General features: G+C 41.5%; 1 protein-coding gene across 8 annotated transcripts in view; it reads left to right on the top strand.

Moving 5' to 3' along the window:
• CNKSR3 (CNKSR family member 3) overlaps window positions 1–15,623 on the top strand; it is a 107,116-nt gene that overhangs the window by 65,758 nt on the left and 25,735 nt on the right. For 6 of the 8 annotated variants that reach the window (XM_081530320.1, XM_081530318.1, XM_081530322.1 and 3 more), the window contains 3 exons: window positions 1,482–1,645; window positions 9,957–10,159; window positions 10,650–10,737. In XM_081530320.1, coding sequence (XP_081386446.1) covers window positions 1,482–1,645; window positions 9,957–10,159; window positions 10,650–10,737 — 455 coding nt within the window. Of the gene's footprint in view, window positions 1–13; window positions 242–1,091; window positions 1,260–1,481; window positions 1,646–9,956; window positions 10,160–10,649; window positions 10,738–15,623 lie in introns of those variants that run through there. The other 2 variants (XM_081530319.1, XM_081530324.1) reach the window with 2 other exon arrangements.

The raw sequence follows: 15,623 nt of genomic DNA, 5'->3' as shown, positions 1-15,623 counted from the left end.
ACCACTAGTTACCATAGTAACTTGTTACCATAAAATTAATTTTTTCTTAATCTCTTCTTCAGGTATTTGATAGTCCCAAATGATTAGGAGAACACTGTTTCTCTTTCTACATCGTATCAGGAGGCAAATGGTGAACGTTTTTGCCACTTTCGAAATAGTGGGGCAGAGATATCATTTAACACGTTTTGATTGCTAAATGGACTCTAGATTTTGAGATTCATGGACTCTAGTATTGACAAAAGTAAGGGCCGGACCTATGTCTACTTTCCTGGTTCAGAGAACCCCCATGGAGAGCTTTCGGGCTAAACGGAGCGTGTGTGTGTTTAGGGGGGAGGGGACAGCAGCGTCCACATACTTTGTTCCACTTAGATTGAGTTTTCATCCTCTGTGTGGGATTGAATTTATATAAATCTAGTCTTTTAAAACACTGAGGTGGCTTTTATTATTAGGCTTAAATAGATAAACTGATTTAGTGTAAAATCTTCTAGTAAAACCATTAAACATGTTGACCAGAGAGCTCTCTAAACAGGAATAAAGGATCCCAAGTTCTATTAGGCTTACCTAATTTAATCATTGTATAAGAATATTAAAATACAGCACTGTTGGCAGTAGCATTTGACCTGGAAAAATTCCCATAAGCGAACCCATTGAACATTGTCTTTGTCTGGTTCCACTCCTGATACCCTCTCCTCTGGATTCTGTATTCATCAAAACTTTTCAGTTGCAAGGGACAGAAATTCAACACAGATAAGCTTAAGCTAAAATGGAAATTCATTTTGATATAAGTAAAAATATTCTGGGGTTAGAAGTATCTTTAAACAGGATTAGATCCAGGGACATGTAGGATATTACTGGGACATCTTCATTGTCTCAAATGGATTTATTTAAAAAAAAAAACAAATCAGAAAAATGACTCACAGAATCCCCAAGACTGTATCTTTATGACTTGTAATTGGAAAAGAAGAAGGAAACTTTGTCTTTGTTCGTTCAAATATCAGGGAAGATTTTGATTGGCTCTGCTTGAATCACATGGGCATCCCTGAACCTGTTACTGGCTGGTGGATAGAATAGTGTGGCCAATCACTGAGGCAGAGCATCTTCATTGGCATGTCCACTGGAATCACATGGGCTGGGAGAGGGCTGATGTTCCAGAGAAAGACTGCTTACCCAACAGACAAATGTGTGTGTAGCGCAGATAACTAGCATTTCAAGCCACCAGGGGTTAGTGTTTATTCTTCTAGCTGAAAGGGAATGGAAAGGTAACTGTCAAAATTGTGTGGGATCCATCTGAAAATTTAAGCTGTGATTTAAATTTAAAATTTAGATTTAAAATTTGTTTAAGAAGATGAGAACACACTTGACTGTGTGGACAATCAGATAGTGCAGCATAATTGGTGATTCCTGAGGTTGATTTAAATGTGGGCATTTTTTGGAGTAAGGGAACAAAATGACAATAATGGACTCTTTTGCTTTCTTGGTAGGGTTAGATGATTGCCTGCAGCAGTATGTCCACAAGTTTGAACGAGAGAAGATTAACGGAGAGCAGCTGCTACAGATTTCTCACCAGGATCTTGAGGAGCTGGGTGTCACACGCATTGGACACCAGGAACTTGTGCTGGAAGCTGTCGACCTTCTCTGTGCACTGGTTAGTTCAGGAAAAGGTGATCTGTACTGCGATGATGTTTTTTTAAGAACCTCACCTTTTAAATCTCCTTGGTTTTGCTCTCTTGCTTGTCATCATTTTCTTAATGATCCTCTGAAGTAGAGCATGAGCTGAAGATAGTATCAGAAGGGAAGAAAAGAAATCATTTTCTAGGTAGAGCTGGTAAACAATAGCCTGCACCTTGTTCAATCTGGCCTGCTGTCTGTTTTTGTAAATAAAGTTTTATTGGAACACAGCCATGCCCATTCATTTAAGTGTTATCTGTGACTACTTTTATGTTACTGTGGCAGAGTTGGGTAGTTGTTTCAGGGACTGCGTAGCCCCTTAAAGCTGAAAATATTTGCTCTCTTGGCCTTCACAGAAAAAGTTTTCTTTTTATGGAAAAAATTCTGTATTCATTTTATTTTCCTATCTTTTATAAAGAATAAAAAGATGAAGATGGTCCTGAATGAACATGTCATCTTCTCTATTGAAATGACAAATGGGTTCTGATTTTTTTGGTCTGTTTTTGTTATGTAAAAGTCATTTTTATATTTTACAGATATTTGTGATATTTCAATAACTGATGCTGGTGCTTAAAATATTCAGCCTGTAAAATGGCAGCTGAATGGGGAAAAAAAATGTGAAGTTAGTTACATTGCACAGTTGACTGAGTTTGGCTTGAACATGAGTGAGTTGAATCTGGCCAGGTTCTGACTCTTCATTGCATCTGTGGCCGTGTGGGGAGTATTGATAGCCCTTTTAGATGTGGGCTGAAACCACCTCGGAGGGCATTGTGTTTATAAACTGGTTGGCATAGGGTGGAATCCACGTCAATTGTGGTGCCACGCAAAGGATGCCATTTCCTTAACTGTCTTGCTTTGGACAAAGTCGGCAGCATTCAGACTGCTCTGCTGTGAACCTGAGCCAAGGGCATATACAATTACATCACTGAGAATGGTGGGAAAAAATGTGCTCCCGATTGCTTGCCATTGGCGGTCTGCATCCCGTTGATTACATAACACTTGCTGCATTGTGCGTGTTCTTCTTAAAATGGGCAGAGCCTTGTCTTCTGCTCTGAGATGTCCTACTCTTGTTTAGGAAAGTAATGGGGGAAATTGTGGTTGATGAATGAGCTGCCGCCAGGGAGACGCTGTGGCCAAGTGGTGTGAGCGCTGGCCTGGGAGGCAGGGTTTCGCATTTTAATCCAGGCTCTGCTGCACACTCTTGGCTCTGTGGCCTCCAGGGAGACCGTGGTGTCTGTTTTCCCCATTTGTGCAGTGACACTCCCCTAGATGTGAAAGCCTACACTCTCTAGCAGCAGAGTGAGGTTTTTGCTGAGGGCATATGGGACAGGGGTGATCAATTTCCTGTTTGGGGCCTTGGTAGGAGATGGGCCCCAGCCTCCCTCCTTCAGCCAGTGACCCCTCTATCATCCATCAATCAGGGAGTCAATCCACCCCAGGGTGGGGCCCCCTGTGGTCCTCACACCTTGGAGCTTCATGCGTGGGGCTGTGTCAGGAGTACCAGGTAGATTGTCCTTGACTTCAGTCCCTGGGGAAAGTAGCCTGGTTCTTCCTGGATGGGTCCAGCTGCTACATGGCCTTCTGGCTTGGCTCTGGAAGCTGCCATGGCCCCAGGGCAGTGCTGAGCAGCTTGATCAGGGTGTCCATCCTCCCTACTAGCGTGCCAGTCTGCTTCTCTAGAGCCTGGTGCGAGCTTTTAGACACAGCTGCCCGTCACACAGGATCATGTGTATCTGGGCAAAGAGAGGTCAGAGGGATGGGGGCGGGGGTTCGGGGTAGGGGAGACTTCCTCCCTGCCCCACGGAGTAAGGCAGCAGAACCAGCATTTAGCTGTGTACTAACATGTGAGTGTTTTGCGCTGCCCAGAAGATGTCCGAGTCCTGTTTATGATTAAAACTTAACGTGTTTCATACAGTAAGACATGTTTGAGTTTACTCTTGTTGCGCTTTCTGGGAATATTGCTTTTTGGTCTTTTTCTGCTGTTTCAGACCATCTCTTTGGCTTTGCGGTAGGGCTTGGAGGGCAGGTAAATTACTTTGAAATCACAAGATGGAAGGGGAGGAGGCAGGATGGACTGCAGGCACGCTGTGGACGTCAAGCGGGATAATTAACATAACAGCTGCCTCTCTGCTTCTCCCCCTCTTCTCTACCTCTTAAAATATTAGACTAAAGTGGACAAAGCTGGAGAAATGCCAGAACCTAAAGCTGTGTTTTATCTCCTACAATTTCCTTCTAATTTCCTTTGTAGACAAAGTTTTGACCTCAGACTCTTTCTGGGCATGTTTCGTGTAGCAGAGTGCCAGTGAGTGCATTTGACAGGAGGGTCATGGAAGGGTCTTAAATGAATGTGCCTTTTTTGAGTCGGGGAGGGTTTTTGAGCATTCAGTAAAATATCTTTAGCCTGGCTATAATCTCTTTTTAAAATATTCTTGTTACAATACATCTGTTTATTATAGCAATACTGTGCTTAATCCATTTATACCATATAGATCTTTGTATATTTAAATACGTGTATATTTAAGAAGTGTATATTTAAATAACTTTTTTGCCTTGAACAATCCATCCCCTGGACAGTTAATATGTATTTGCAATTGTCCCTGGTATTATGAGAGACATTTCTATGTAAACAGTTTAGTGGATGTTGATTTTATGATGGACAGGAAATGAGTAGAATTAGAAGCAAGAGAGGGAGGAAAAAACAAAACCACTGGAAAGTTTTGGAAAGAAAAGGGCAGATAGAATCTATAGGAACCTTAAGTAAGGAACCGCTATTAAGATCCCCAAACCAGTGAGTACATGGGCCGCAAAGAGCTGGTTCTGGATACAGAACAAGGAGAACTCCCTTTTGTGAACACTGGCCTTGGCTGGCTAGAGTGGCTTAGGAGAGCGGCTTGTTTTCCGAGGCAGAACCAAGACCACTTCTCGGGATTGAGTTCAGAATCCAGTTTTTCTCCCTCTATCTGGGGCAGAGGGTGACTGGGACAGGCTGTACAACTGCTTTTTCCAGTAGCTGCTACATGTGACCATTTAAATGAAAATGAATTAAAATGAAATAGTGAAACTCAGCTCCTCAGTCACACAGCTACATTCCAAGTGCTCAGTACCTACTTGTGGCCAGTGGCTACCATATTTGGACAGTACAGCCGGAGACCATTTTCATCATTGCAGAAGATTCTGTTGGATAGCATTTGTCTCTAGGGTGGGATGGAAAGTAAAAAAGTACTAATATAATTGTAAAACCCATTTTCTTTGCCAGATCAACCAGACCCTAGTTTCCTGAAGACCAAGGCAGGGACAGATGTGTTTTTAAGGTTGGAGTAGGCTGAGGAAAGTGAACAGAGTTGGAATTCATACACGTATCAAGTGATGCCATCTACATAAGTGCTTAAAACGAAATACCTGTGATGTGTCTACCTGCCCAGGGTGCTTCTGTGCACTTGTGTACCCCAGAGATGACCCATTAGTCATCATTTACCATTCAGGAAACAGTTTAAAACAATTTTTAAAAGTTTCAATATGTATTCATTTATTTGGTGCAAGGGGTCTTAGTTGCAGGATGCAGGATCCTTGTGTGTCATGTGGGATCTTTCACTGGGGTGCATGGACTCTAGTTGTGGAGAGTGGGCTTAATTAATTGCTCTGAGACACGTGGGAGGCTAGTTCCCCAACCAGGGATTGAACCTGTGTCCCCTGCATTGCAAAGCGGATTCTTAACCACTGGACCACCAGGGAATTACCGCCTGCCACCCACCAAATATCCTTTTTGTGGGAGAAATCACGCAAGAAGAGGAATCTTTGCTGGCCGTTTGTGTTTACCTTGGTCTTGCTTATGAATAGGAAAAGAAAGGAGCAGAGAAGATGAGTAAGATTTGTCCTTAGCTAAAATGTGTGCAATTAATGACACCAGAAGAGTGGACTGCCTCTTCCCCCTGCCTCATCTATTGCTTCTCTGGCCAGACCAGGAAATGACCCCTGATGGCTAACTTCTAATGAAGTGGGATCTTGGTGGAAAGTTTCTAGTACATGACTACATTTTTGGAGATTCATTTCATTTCTTAGTTTGTACCTTCTTGATGCCTTATCTTCAATTAAGCAGTTTCTGAAGGAGACAGACATTAGGGAAAAGATTAGTGAAAATGATCAAATCTGGTCTGGGAAATTATTCATTTACTCTCTTTCATTGTGGGGCACTTAAGTCAATAATCCTTTCCTGATTATGTTTCTACAGTAGAGCTTCTTTGGAACTAATATAATATGTTTCTTGTCTTCTTATTGTGGAATGGGGTGGAAGGGAAGAGAATTTTCCTTTCTTCCTTTGTTCCTTCTTTACTGCTTTTTAAAATCATAATCTATGTAGAAAAACCAAAACTATAGTGACAGAAAGAATATCAGAAGTTGTTGGGGACGAGCCATTAGGGAAAGTGACTGTGAAGTGGTATGAAGGATGTTTGGGGGTGATGCAAGTGTTCTATAATTGTCATTGTGATGGTGCTTATGTGACAACATACATTTGTTAAAAGTGACTGCGTTGTGCATTTAAGATTAGTAAATATTATGGATCATAAAGTATACCTTAATAAAGCCTATTAAAATCTCTAAAGTACCTTAAAAATAGAATTATACACTGTCATAGCTACATCTGTTCATCCTTCTAGTCCCATGATTTGTGGGAAATGAAAAAAAATTTTCATCTCAGTGGAAATGAAAAGAACCAGTTAACAAGCTACATTCCTCCTTTATTTTAATATTAAAAGTGGTTGGTTTATAGAAGATTGAGGTTTAAAATTTCCTGTAACACTAAAGTGCATTTAATCCTCTTTGAATTCAAGAAATAAATGCTGTAATAAAAGTAATAAAAGTAATAAAAGTTCCAAGTAATTCACGGTGACACTGGCTGTAGAAAGCCGAGCTTCCTGCTCTTAGTTCAGAGCTGCTGCCATAAGTTGGCAGGCTGAGTAATTAACTGGATAAGGGGACAGTTCCCTTTCATCACAGTCACAAGTCCCTCAAACAGGCTGTGTCAGGTGGCTATTTATCCTTTCAGTTGTGAGCCTTTGATTCTCTGAATTTAAAAAGCCATAGTGAAAATCCATCTTTTTATTTCTGTCTTCTCTATTGAAGAACAATGCCATGTTTTGGTTTCCAGAAAATGACAGTGAAAAAAAAGAATGGATGAATGTAAAGTTTAGATGGAACGTTCTTGTTGATACAGAAGACTCATTTTTTGTTATGAAATTTAGATTTTTGTAAAAACTTGCAAAGAGTTTTCAGTTAATGCAGCTGAAGAGTTCTTGCCTTTATATTTGTTCTTAATTTTTTTCTATCTAAATTCTTTCTTTCTTTTTTTTTTTTGGCTGCACTGTATGGCATGCAGAATCTTACCTTAGTTCCCTGACCGGGGATTGAGCCCATGCTCCCTATAGTGGGGGCTTGGAGTCCTAATTACTGGACCACTAGGGAATTCTCTCTATCTAAATTAAAATTTTTTTTAACATTTTTATTAAGAAGTAAGATGCCACATACATTTAAACTTCACATAAAATCTAATTAAAGTTGGAAATGTTTTCATTCAGGGTATTGTCTTTCGTTGTTATTGTTACTATTTACCATTGTTCATCTTGCCAAAAGAAAAAGTTCTCACAGACTCCCTGGTATATTTATCTTGACCTGGGGACATTGCTCACCCCTCCCTGAGACATTAGAAATGGGGGCTGTAAGAGGAAAAAAACTGTATAATTTCAACACCTTTAGACCATGAAAGTTTTGTACCTTGTTTTATGTCCCTGGATATGTTCCTGTGTCTGTCTCCTAGGTTATAGTCTATGGGAACTAGAATAGAATATGTATCCTACCATTGTGTGAAAATTGTATAAATCTTAATTATGTTGAATGGGTTCATGGTGGTTTTCAGGTCTACTATATCCTTCTACTTTTCTGTATATTCATTCTATTAATTTTTGAAAGTTTGAAATTGAAACTCCAACTAAAAAAAACTTATTTTACTACTTAAAATATAATCATAATATATAGAGGAACTATATGTAACTTTGTTCTGTGTTTTCCAAGTCTCCTGTAAATGTTATCATAATTTAAAAAATAAGAAAGAAAGGGAAAAAAAAGAAATGAAGGCTGTAACAAAGGAGGCGCTAAAGGACAGGCTAGATGCAAGGGGGACAAAAGCAGCAATTAGATCCAAAGAAACTCTGCTGGCCTTCCAGAAAGGTGAGGTTCCAGATGGCTGAAGCCTATAAAGGAAGCTTCTAACACATCAAAGGGAATGGAGCGGGTCAGGATAGAACTTAGAGGGGTTTAAGTTTGGGCTGGATCTAGGATGACTGGCCATTCTTCTTTCTCCTTGTCCAGTATCCATCCTGTTTTCTGTCTCATCACTTTGCCCTTTCTTGGAAGGGGATGTGGAAGGGGGGTTATATGGCTTTTGGATCCAAAGCTTGTACCCTTGATGCAGATCGCCTTGGTTAGATCCTACTGCCTCCACAGATTAGCTGTGTAACTTCGGGGAATTTATTTAACGTCCCTGTGCCACAGTCTGCTTACCTGCAGAATATAGGTAACACCACTTCCACCTTCATAAGCTGTTTGCCTGCGATAATGTTTGCCAAGCACTTAGCCCAGTTTCTGGCATAACATGTTCAATAGTGTTGGCCATATATTATGACCAAATTTTACATGGTACCACATTCTTGCTTTGGGATGCTATTGACATAGTTTAATATACCCCAGGGATACTTATTTATTTATTTTTGTTAAAAAGTGATGAAACACCAGCTTAGGACATGTACATGGAATACTGAAATTCATCCCTGCCCCCTAAAGTTGTCTCAAATTTCATGTTGTTTCTTGGGATTTGTTCTTTATCTGGAAGGGAGTTGTTCAGTCACTAAGTCTTATCCGACTCTTTGTGACTCCATGGACTACAGCATGCCAGGCTTTCCTGTCCGTCACTGTCTCCAGGAGTTTGCTCAGATTCATATCTATTGAGTTGGTGATGCTATCCAACCATCTCATCCTCTGCTGTCCCCTTCTCCTTTTGCCTTCAATCTTTCCCAGCATCAGATTCCAGTGAGTCGGCTCTTTGCATCATGTGGCCAAAGTATTGGAGCTTCAGTTTCAGCAACAGTCCTTCCAATGAATAGTCAGGGTTGATTTCCTTTAGGATGGACTGATTTGATCTCCTTGCAGGGGAAGGAGTAGTCTAGGGCAATATTGTCATACGAAATGAATTTTTTAAAAGCACCCATGTAGGTTGAACATTGTTCGGAAGGAACAGAGATTAGAAGCTCACAGGACAGAAATGACCTTTCAGGTGAACTGATGTTTAGACAGTGCTGCTCTGTTTCTCCATGAGTTTCATTTGATGGAAATTCGTCTACTCAATGACTGCTTTACGTCTGCTGTCCTGGAAGTGCAATTGTGAGGGGTGTATGCAGAGCTGAGCTCTGGCGGGCCATGCATCCGAGTGAGGAAGACAGTGAACAAGGTGGTCCAGAGATGACGGAGAGGTGATGGACTAGAGAGTGACCTCAGGAGAAACTTGGCAATGTCTGGAGACATTTTTGTTTGTCACAACTGGGGAAGGGATACTACTGATTTTAACAAGTGGAGGCCAGCTAAACATTCTAAGGCTATAGGAATCCCACCTTAGTCCATCCAAACAGAGAATTATTAGATTTTAAGTGTCAGTAGCATCCAGATTGAGAACTTGCTCTAGATGATCCTGGAAGCTTTGAAGAGGAGGGCATATTTGGGCTAATTAGGATGTAAATGGCCTTCCCTGGTGGTTCAGTGGTAAAGAGTCTGCCTGCAGTGCAGGAGATGCTTGGGAGATGTAGGTTCTATCCCTGGGTCTGGAAGATTCCCTGGAGAAGGAAATGACAACTCACTCCAGTATTCTTGCCTGGGAATCCCATGGACAGAGGAGCCTGGCAGGCTACAGTCCATGGGGTTTCAAAGAGTCGGATACGACTAAGCAACTGAACACACAGGATGGAAATGATAAGAAAGAACTGTCCATGCCAAAATTTGTGGGAGAAGCATTTTGGGAAGGGAAACTATCGAGAACAAAGTCCCTGAGGTAAGAGTAGGCTATGGAAGGAACGGAGGGAAGGCTGGTGTGGCTCATGTGGGTGAGATCAATACTGTGGGTAAATCATGTAGGGTTTTGTGGCTTACATAGGAGTTATTCAAGTGACTCAGTGGGTTTTGAGTTATTATGAGAGTTTGGACATTGTTGATTGTCTTGAATTTTTCCCTTTGATTTTGTTTTCCAGAATTATGGCCTTGAAACTGACAATATGAAGAACTTGGTTTTGAAACTGCGAGCGTCCTCCCACAATTTACAGAATTACATAAGTAGCAGGAGGAAAAGTCCAGCTTATGATGGGAACACCTCCCACAAACCCCCCAATGAGTTCCTGACTTCTGTAGTGGAGCTCATAGGTGCTGCCAAGGCCTTATTAGCTTGGCTAGACAGGTAAGTGATGGGTGTGCTTTACTGTCCTATGAAAGGAGGTCTGAGACACATAGAAGTCTGTACTTTGCCTGAGGAAAATGAACCATTGCCCTTGCCATAGTTCAGGAGTTCGGGGTCAGTGGTCCATTTTAGGGTCCCTTTGGAAGTTCTAGAGAAGGTGAATAGCAGGAACAGATTAACCTCAGGTTAGAGAAGACTTGAATTTTTCTGAGGTTAAACATTGCTGATTATCTGGTTACATGAATGCTATTAGTTGACTTTTGAAGGGATGTTCATTCTCTTGGCTCACTTTTGGATGTGTTTTAATCTAGAACTTCTCTGTCTCTTTTCTATTCAGATTTCTATTTTGTGTGTTACTTGAGAGGAAACTTACATAACAATTTAAACTGGCCTGTTGCGTATTGTGCTTGTTAATACATGGTGTGGGATCCTGGTGGCTTCAGCTTCTTCACTTTTTTTTTTTTAAAAGAGAATTTTTATTGCTTTCTAGGGCTCCATTTACAGGGATCACTGATTTCTCAGTGACGAAGAATAAAATTATTCAGCTTTGCTTGGACCTGACCACTACAGTCCAGAAGGTCAGTGCATCACTGTTGCTTTCTAAAAGTTTTTTCCTTTTCTCTTTTCTTCAAAGGATTTACATTCAGGTATGAAGTACCAGTCTGTCTTTCTCTCCTTCTTCTCCCCCCTCATCAGAGCTAGGGAGAGATGAAAGGCTTTAAATCAGATGTGTTATACAGATAGTTTCTGTGAAAAATGACCAGTGGCCTTTACATCAAAGATTGCCTTCTTCTGTTTTAAAATAGTTGCCCTAATAATCCTGTGCTTTCTCTAAAATGTTAGAACACTAAATTTTTTAAAAATAGAAATTCTGGAGTAACAACATTTCACCATAATCTTTGTTCAAAGTATGTTATTATATCTGCTGCTTAATTTTCTTTTCGTTTTGACCTGTGGTGGTTGGATTTACCAGTCAGGATGAGCTCAGTGGTGATGCAGTAACAAACATCCCCCAAACCTCAGCAACTTATTCCTGGGTTGCCTACGTGTATATGGATCAGCTGGGAGATCTGCTTCAGCTCTCCTCACTTCAGGACGTAGGCTGACAGAATCTGGTGTTGTTTGTCCCCACGGCAGAGGGACAGAGAACCAGGGTGATTTTCACACTGACAGATGTTCTGGTTTGGAAGTGACCTATCAATTTCATGCACCACTCATTGGCCAGACTTTCAAATCTTAGTGAAGTCCAGGAAGATATTAACTGGCACATAGCAGACTCTTATAAAATTATTTTTGAACTGAGTTGAAGCCATAAAAATGTAAGGAAGAGCTTGTTCTTTTTTCACGTCCCACTTGGTTCAAATATTCTGAGATTGCACGTTTGTTTCCACTGCTGATTTGGCAGAGTGAAGAACATCCTTTCCTCAGTTCTAACCATGCCATAAAATAGATGCAGTTCTGAAAAGCCATGTGTTTTCTGTCTGTTCCTGGAACATGAAGAGTGAAGTTTGGCTGTTGTTTCAGGTCCAGTCCTGAGCAGCTCTTGAACTTGAGGCATGTGTGACTTCATCATATGCTTTTGAGGCCATGTTTTTAGAAAAGTGCCCAGAGCAATAAAGAGATGCTGAGTTTCAGCTCTCTGTGGTGTATAAAGTAATTTTGACAAAAAGTCTGATACCAGTCGTGCTGCATTCATTATGTAGCCACCACGTCCTGGCATTTCTGGTTGAGGGTGCCCAGGGGTACAGATCCTATTCAGAAGGGTGCCCACTCATTGCACTTGCCCTTGTTTACTGGGGCAGCATGACGCCTGGTCCGTGATTGTTGGTGCTTTCTAAATGTGTGTTGAAATGAATGAGATAATGCTTTTGACAAAGAAGCTGGTGAGAATTTACTTCTTATCAGGAAAAATTTAACCCAGACTTAAGGGACATTGGGGGTATTGTTGTTGTTTGTTGTTGTTTGTGTTCATCTTTTGTTTTCCCATTGGTATCATTGAGCATATGCTTCAGAGATAGACAGCTGTGGGTTCAAATTCTACCTCTACCTTTAATTAGCCCTGGACTTTGGACAATTCACTTATGAGCCTCAATTTTCCCATCTGTTAATTGGGGATACTAACAATTACCTTACCAGATGATTTGCTTCAATTTCTACAGTTTATTGTGAAATAAGAAAAAAGGAGGAAGAAAGTGTAATATGAAGACACATTTTAAAATATATGTGTATTTGGAATACACGGATACATCCAAAAATCTATATACAAAGGAATATCTAAATACAGCGGGAAATTTGGAAGAAAAGTTGGGTTTACTTTGGCAGGGAGAAAAGTGGGGAGAGAACGTAGGAGTCAAGCTAAAGAAAAGAAAACATTTTGTCATTTACAAAAAAGCATGTCTGTGATCATGTTTATTTATTCATGTAAGAATGGATCTAGAAGAGAAATATAAAATATTTAAAACATAGTAAACCTACCTCAAAAAGATTATGAATATTAAAGAAGATATATGAAAAGCACAGTGCCTACTTAAGAAATAGTAACCTATAGTAGGAAATATAAAAGTCTTTTCTGGTACCAGTTTTCTGGAACCAAACTTGTTGGCTTAAGAAGGAGACGAAGTTAACACATTTGTTAGTATTTCTGGTATTTTCTAGCTTATTGAAATTTGAACAATTGTTACGGATTAAGACTGGAAATGTATAAAATATATATGGGAATGTCATTTTATGAACTTGGGTTGAAAAAACGTGTTTAGCTCGTGAGGAACATGTGTTTTCTGTAGTGATTAGAGCACATAGGTGCTTTGGCAAGTGGTAAAATTTGCGTGCACAGTTGAAGGATGTGTGGACTGTCTTTTTCCATGGGAGGTGTCATGGCAGCCACAAGGCTCACCTTGCCAGGAATTTCACACCCTCTCACAACTGGGGGACGTGCAGTTTTTCTCAGAACTTCTTGGCAGAGAATCTTTTGACTCTTTAGGAAGAAGCCTGCCTTTTCCATTTATTGCTTTTTTTTTTTTTTTTTTCCTGGGGAATTGAAGGAGTAAAAGCTAGTTCTCTATTATTTCTAGTGACAAGAAACATGTTCTCCTGGAGTCTTTATTTTGGTGTCCCTGTCTCTGAAGAGAGGCGTTTGTTTGTGCCTTTTCTTCTTTCTCTGTTCCACATGCTGCCTCTTTCCTGTCCTCTTTCTTGTTACTTTCTCTGCATCCTTCCCTCTGATGACCATGTGTGTCTCTCCTGATTGGAAGGATGGAGGATTGTTGGTTTTTTTCCCCTGCAAGGAAACGGCACACTTCTTTTGCGTGTGTGTATTCATTAATTTTTTTCTTTTCTTTTTTTAACTGAAGTGCAGTTGATTTATCATGTCATGTTAGTTTCAGGTGTGTAGCAAAGTGATTCAGTTCTATTGCACACTTCTTTTAAGCCTGCTTGGGCTGGAGTCCCCAGCCGCCCCACCTGACTCCACGGATAGACCTTCCATCCAGTTTTCAGGTTGTATTTCAGGGGAAGCCTCCTGTGGTGGGAAGGCCTTCTGACCTCTGTCTTCTTTCTTTCCTCTTCGCGAGGACATGAACACTGGCATTGTGATGGTGAGGGGCAAAGTGGCAGTGGCAGATGCTGGGTCCCAGTGTAGAACGAAATGGGGGGAATGGGCCCTAGAGAGCCCAGGAAATGGAGAAGGAGAGAACACCATCCCCAGAGAAGGGAGAGCCAGAGGACCATTTATTGGGCCATTAATTGGTTGGGTCTCAGCGGTGGACTACCCCGCTTGACGTGTCTTATCACATTTAATTTTCAACAATTCTCTGAGATAGCTAATATCCTCCTGGCTTTGCAGAGGAGGAGGCTCAGGTGTGGAGAGGTTAAACCCATCTTCCAAGGCTCCTCAGTCAATAAGAAGGGAGAATAAGGAGGGAGGGGAGCGGATGCTGTCCTTGACTGGGGCTCGGCTCATCCACGTGCACAAGGGATGTGACAGACCTCAGTCCTGCTGTTGGGGTCCCGAGGGCCTGACTTGGTTCCAGCGCTTCTTTTTTCCATTCCGTTGCCTTCATGCCAAATAGCATGAAGTCAGGCCTGCAGCTGCTTCCTCCCAGTAGGAATGGGTATGGGAACACACGTTCACGAGGGCAGAAGGTAAAAAGCGCACCCTTTCACACGCTGCCTTGGATGGTTCGGGGAGGCAGGAGCACCCCTCACCCAACTTGGCTCCATCACCACAAGGAGCCCGTTTTCTTTCTTAGTGGCTCCTTGGATCTGTCAAAGAATCAAATGTGAAGAACCACGAGGTCACACATGCACCTTGACGCCTGGGCCCTGGTGTATGGAGAGGAGCTCTCTGCCTGTGGGTGATTGCCTCACCAGAATGATCGTCCTGCTGTTATTTGGGGATTTGTAATGCTGGGCTACCCAGGTGGTGCCAGTGGTAAAGAACCCGCCTGCCATTGCAGGAGATGTAAGACTCGCGGATTCAATCCCTAGGTCGGGAAGATCCCTTCAAGGAGGACATGGTAACCCACTCCAGTGTTCTTGCCTGGAGAATCTCGTGGACAGGGGAGCCTGGTGGGGTTACAGTCAATAGAGTTGCAAAGAGTCAGACACAACTGCGCATACACACATACAAAATGAAAAATCATAGACACAAACCATTAGTTTTATTTCCAGAACAAGACGTTATAAATATTCTGTTTTGCTCAAGTTGACATTTACTTAATATTTCTGTCCTTCAGATGGTTTGAATTAGGGGAGGGGTCATCAGGATATTTGATGGTTTACTTTTATGCACGAGATGGAGGAGGCAAAGCACATTTTTGGGTTGTCATCACTCATATTTTATAGAAGCTGCTCTTGGAGTTTGAATTTACATCAGACTCGCATGTGCAAAATTATGCTCCTAAATTTCTTTTTTTGAGTATTTTCTTACTAGGCTGCTCTTTTCCTGAGAGTCAGTGTAAATTTTGGGAGCAGTAGAGTGACTGTTATTTCCAACATTTTTATCTAGTAGAGAAAATTAAAAAAATTTTTCAGAAAGCACTAAAATCTGATTATAAAATCATAGGGTAGAATGCCATACATTTTAACCCCTACCCCCACTGGCAGAAAAAAGATGACCTAAAATGACATTTTGACTGAAGCAAAAATCTTTGATCATTCCAACAGAGTTGATGAGTATCCTTCCTGTACACGAAATACTTTGAATTTTCCTTAGGGCGCTCCAGTTTGGGATTATACTTAGTGCATGCCGTGTGCTAAACTGCTTCAGTCGTGTCTGACTCTTTGCAACTCAATGGACTGTAACCTGCCAGGCTCCTCTGTCCATGGGGCAAGAATACTGGAGTGGGTTGCCATTTCTTTCTCCGGGGGATCATCCAGACCTGGGGAGCGAACCACCCTCTCTTATGTCGCCTGCACTGGCAGGCAGTGATGCCAGATAAACTCTCAGGAATCTAGTTGGTCTCCC

The sequence above is a fragment of the Giraffa tippelskirchi genome, chromosome 9 (assembly GCF_054371585.1).
Source record: "Giraffa tippelskirchi isolate mGirTip1 chromosome 9, T2T-mGirTip1v1.2.pri, whole genome shotgun sequence".
In the NCBI taxonomy this organism is placed as follows: domain Eukaryota; kingdom Metazoa; phylum Chordata; class Mammalia; order Artiodactyla; family Giraffidae; genus Giraffa; species Giraffa tippelskirchi.
The sequence above is the reverse complement of the archived record's forward strand: the minus strand, read 5'-3'. Positions and strand labels throughout refer to the sequence as shown.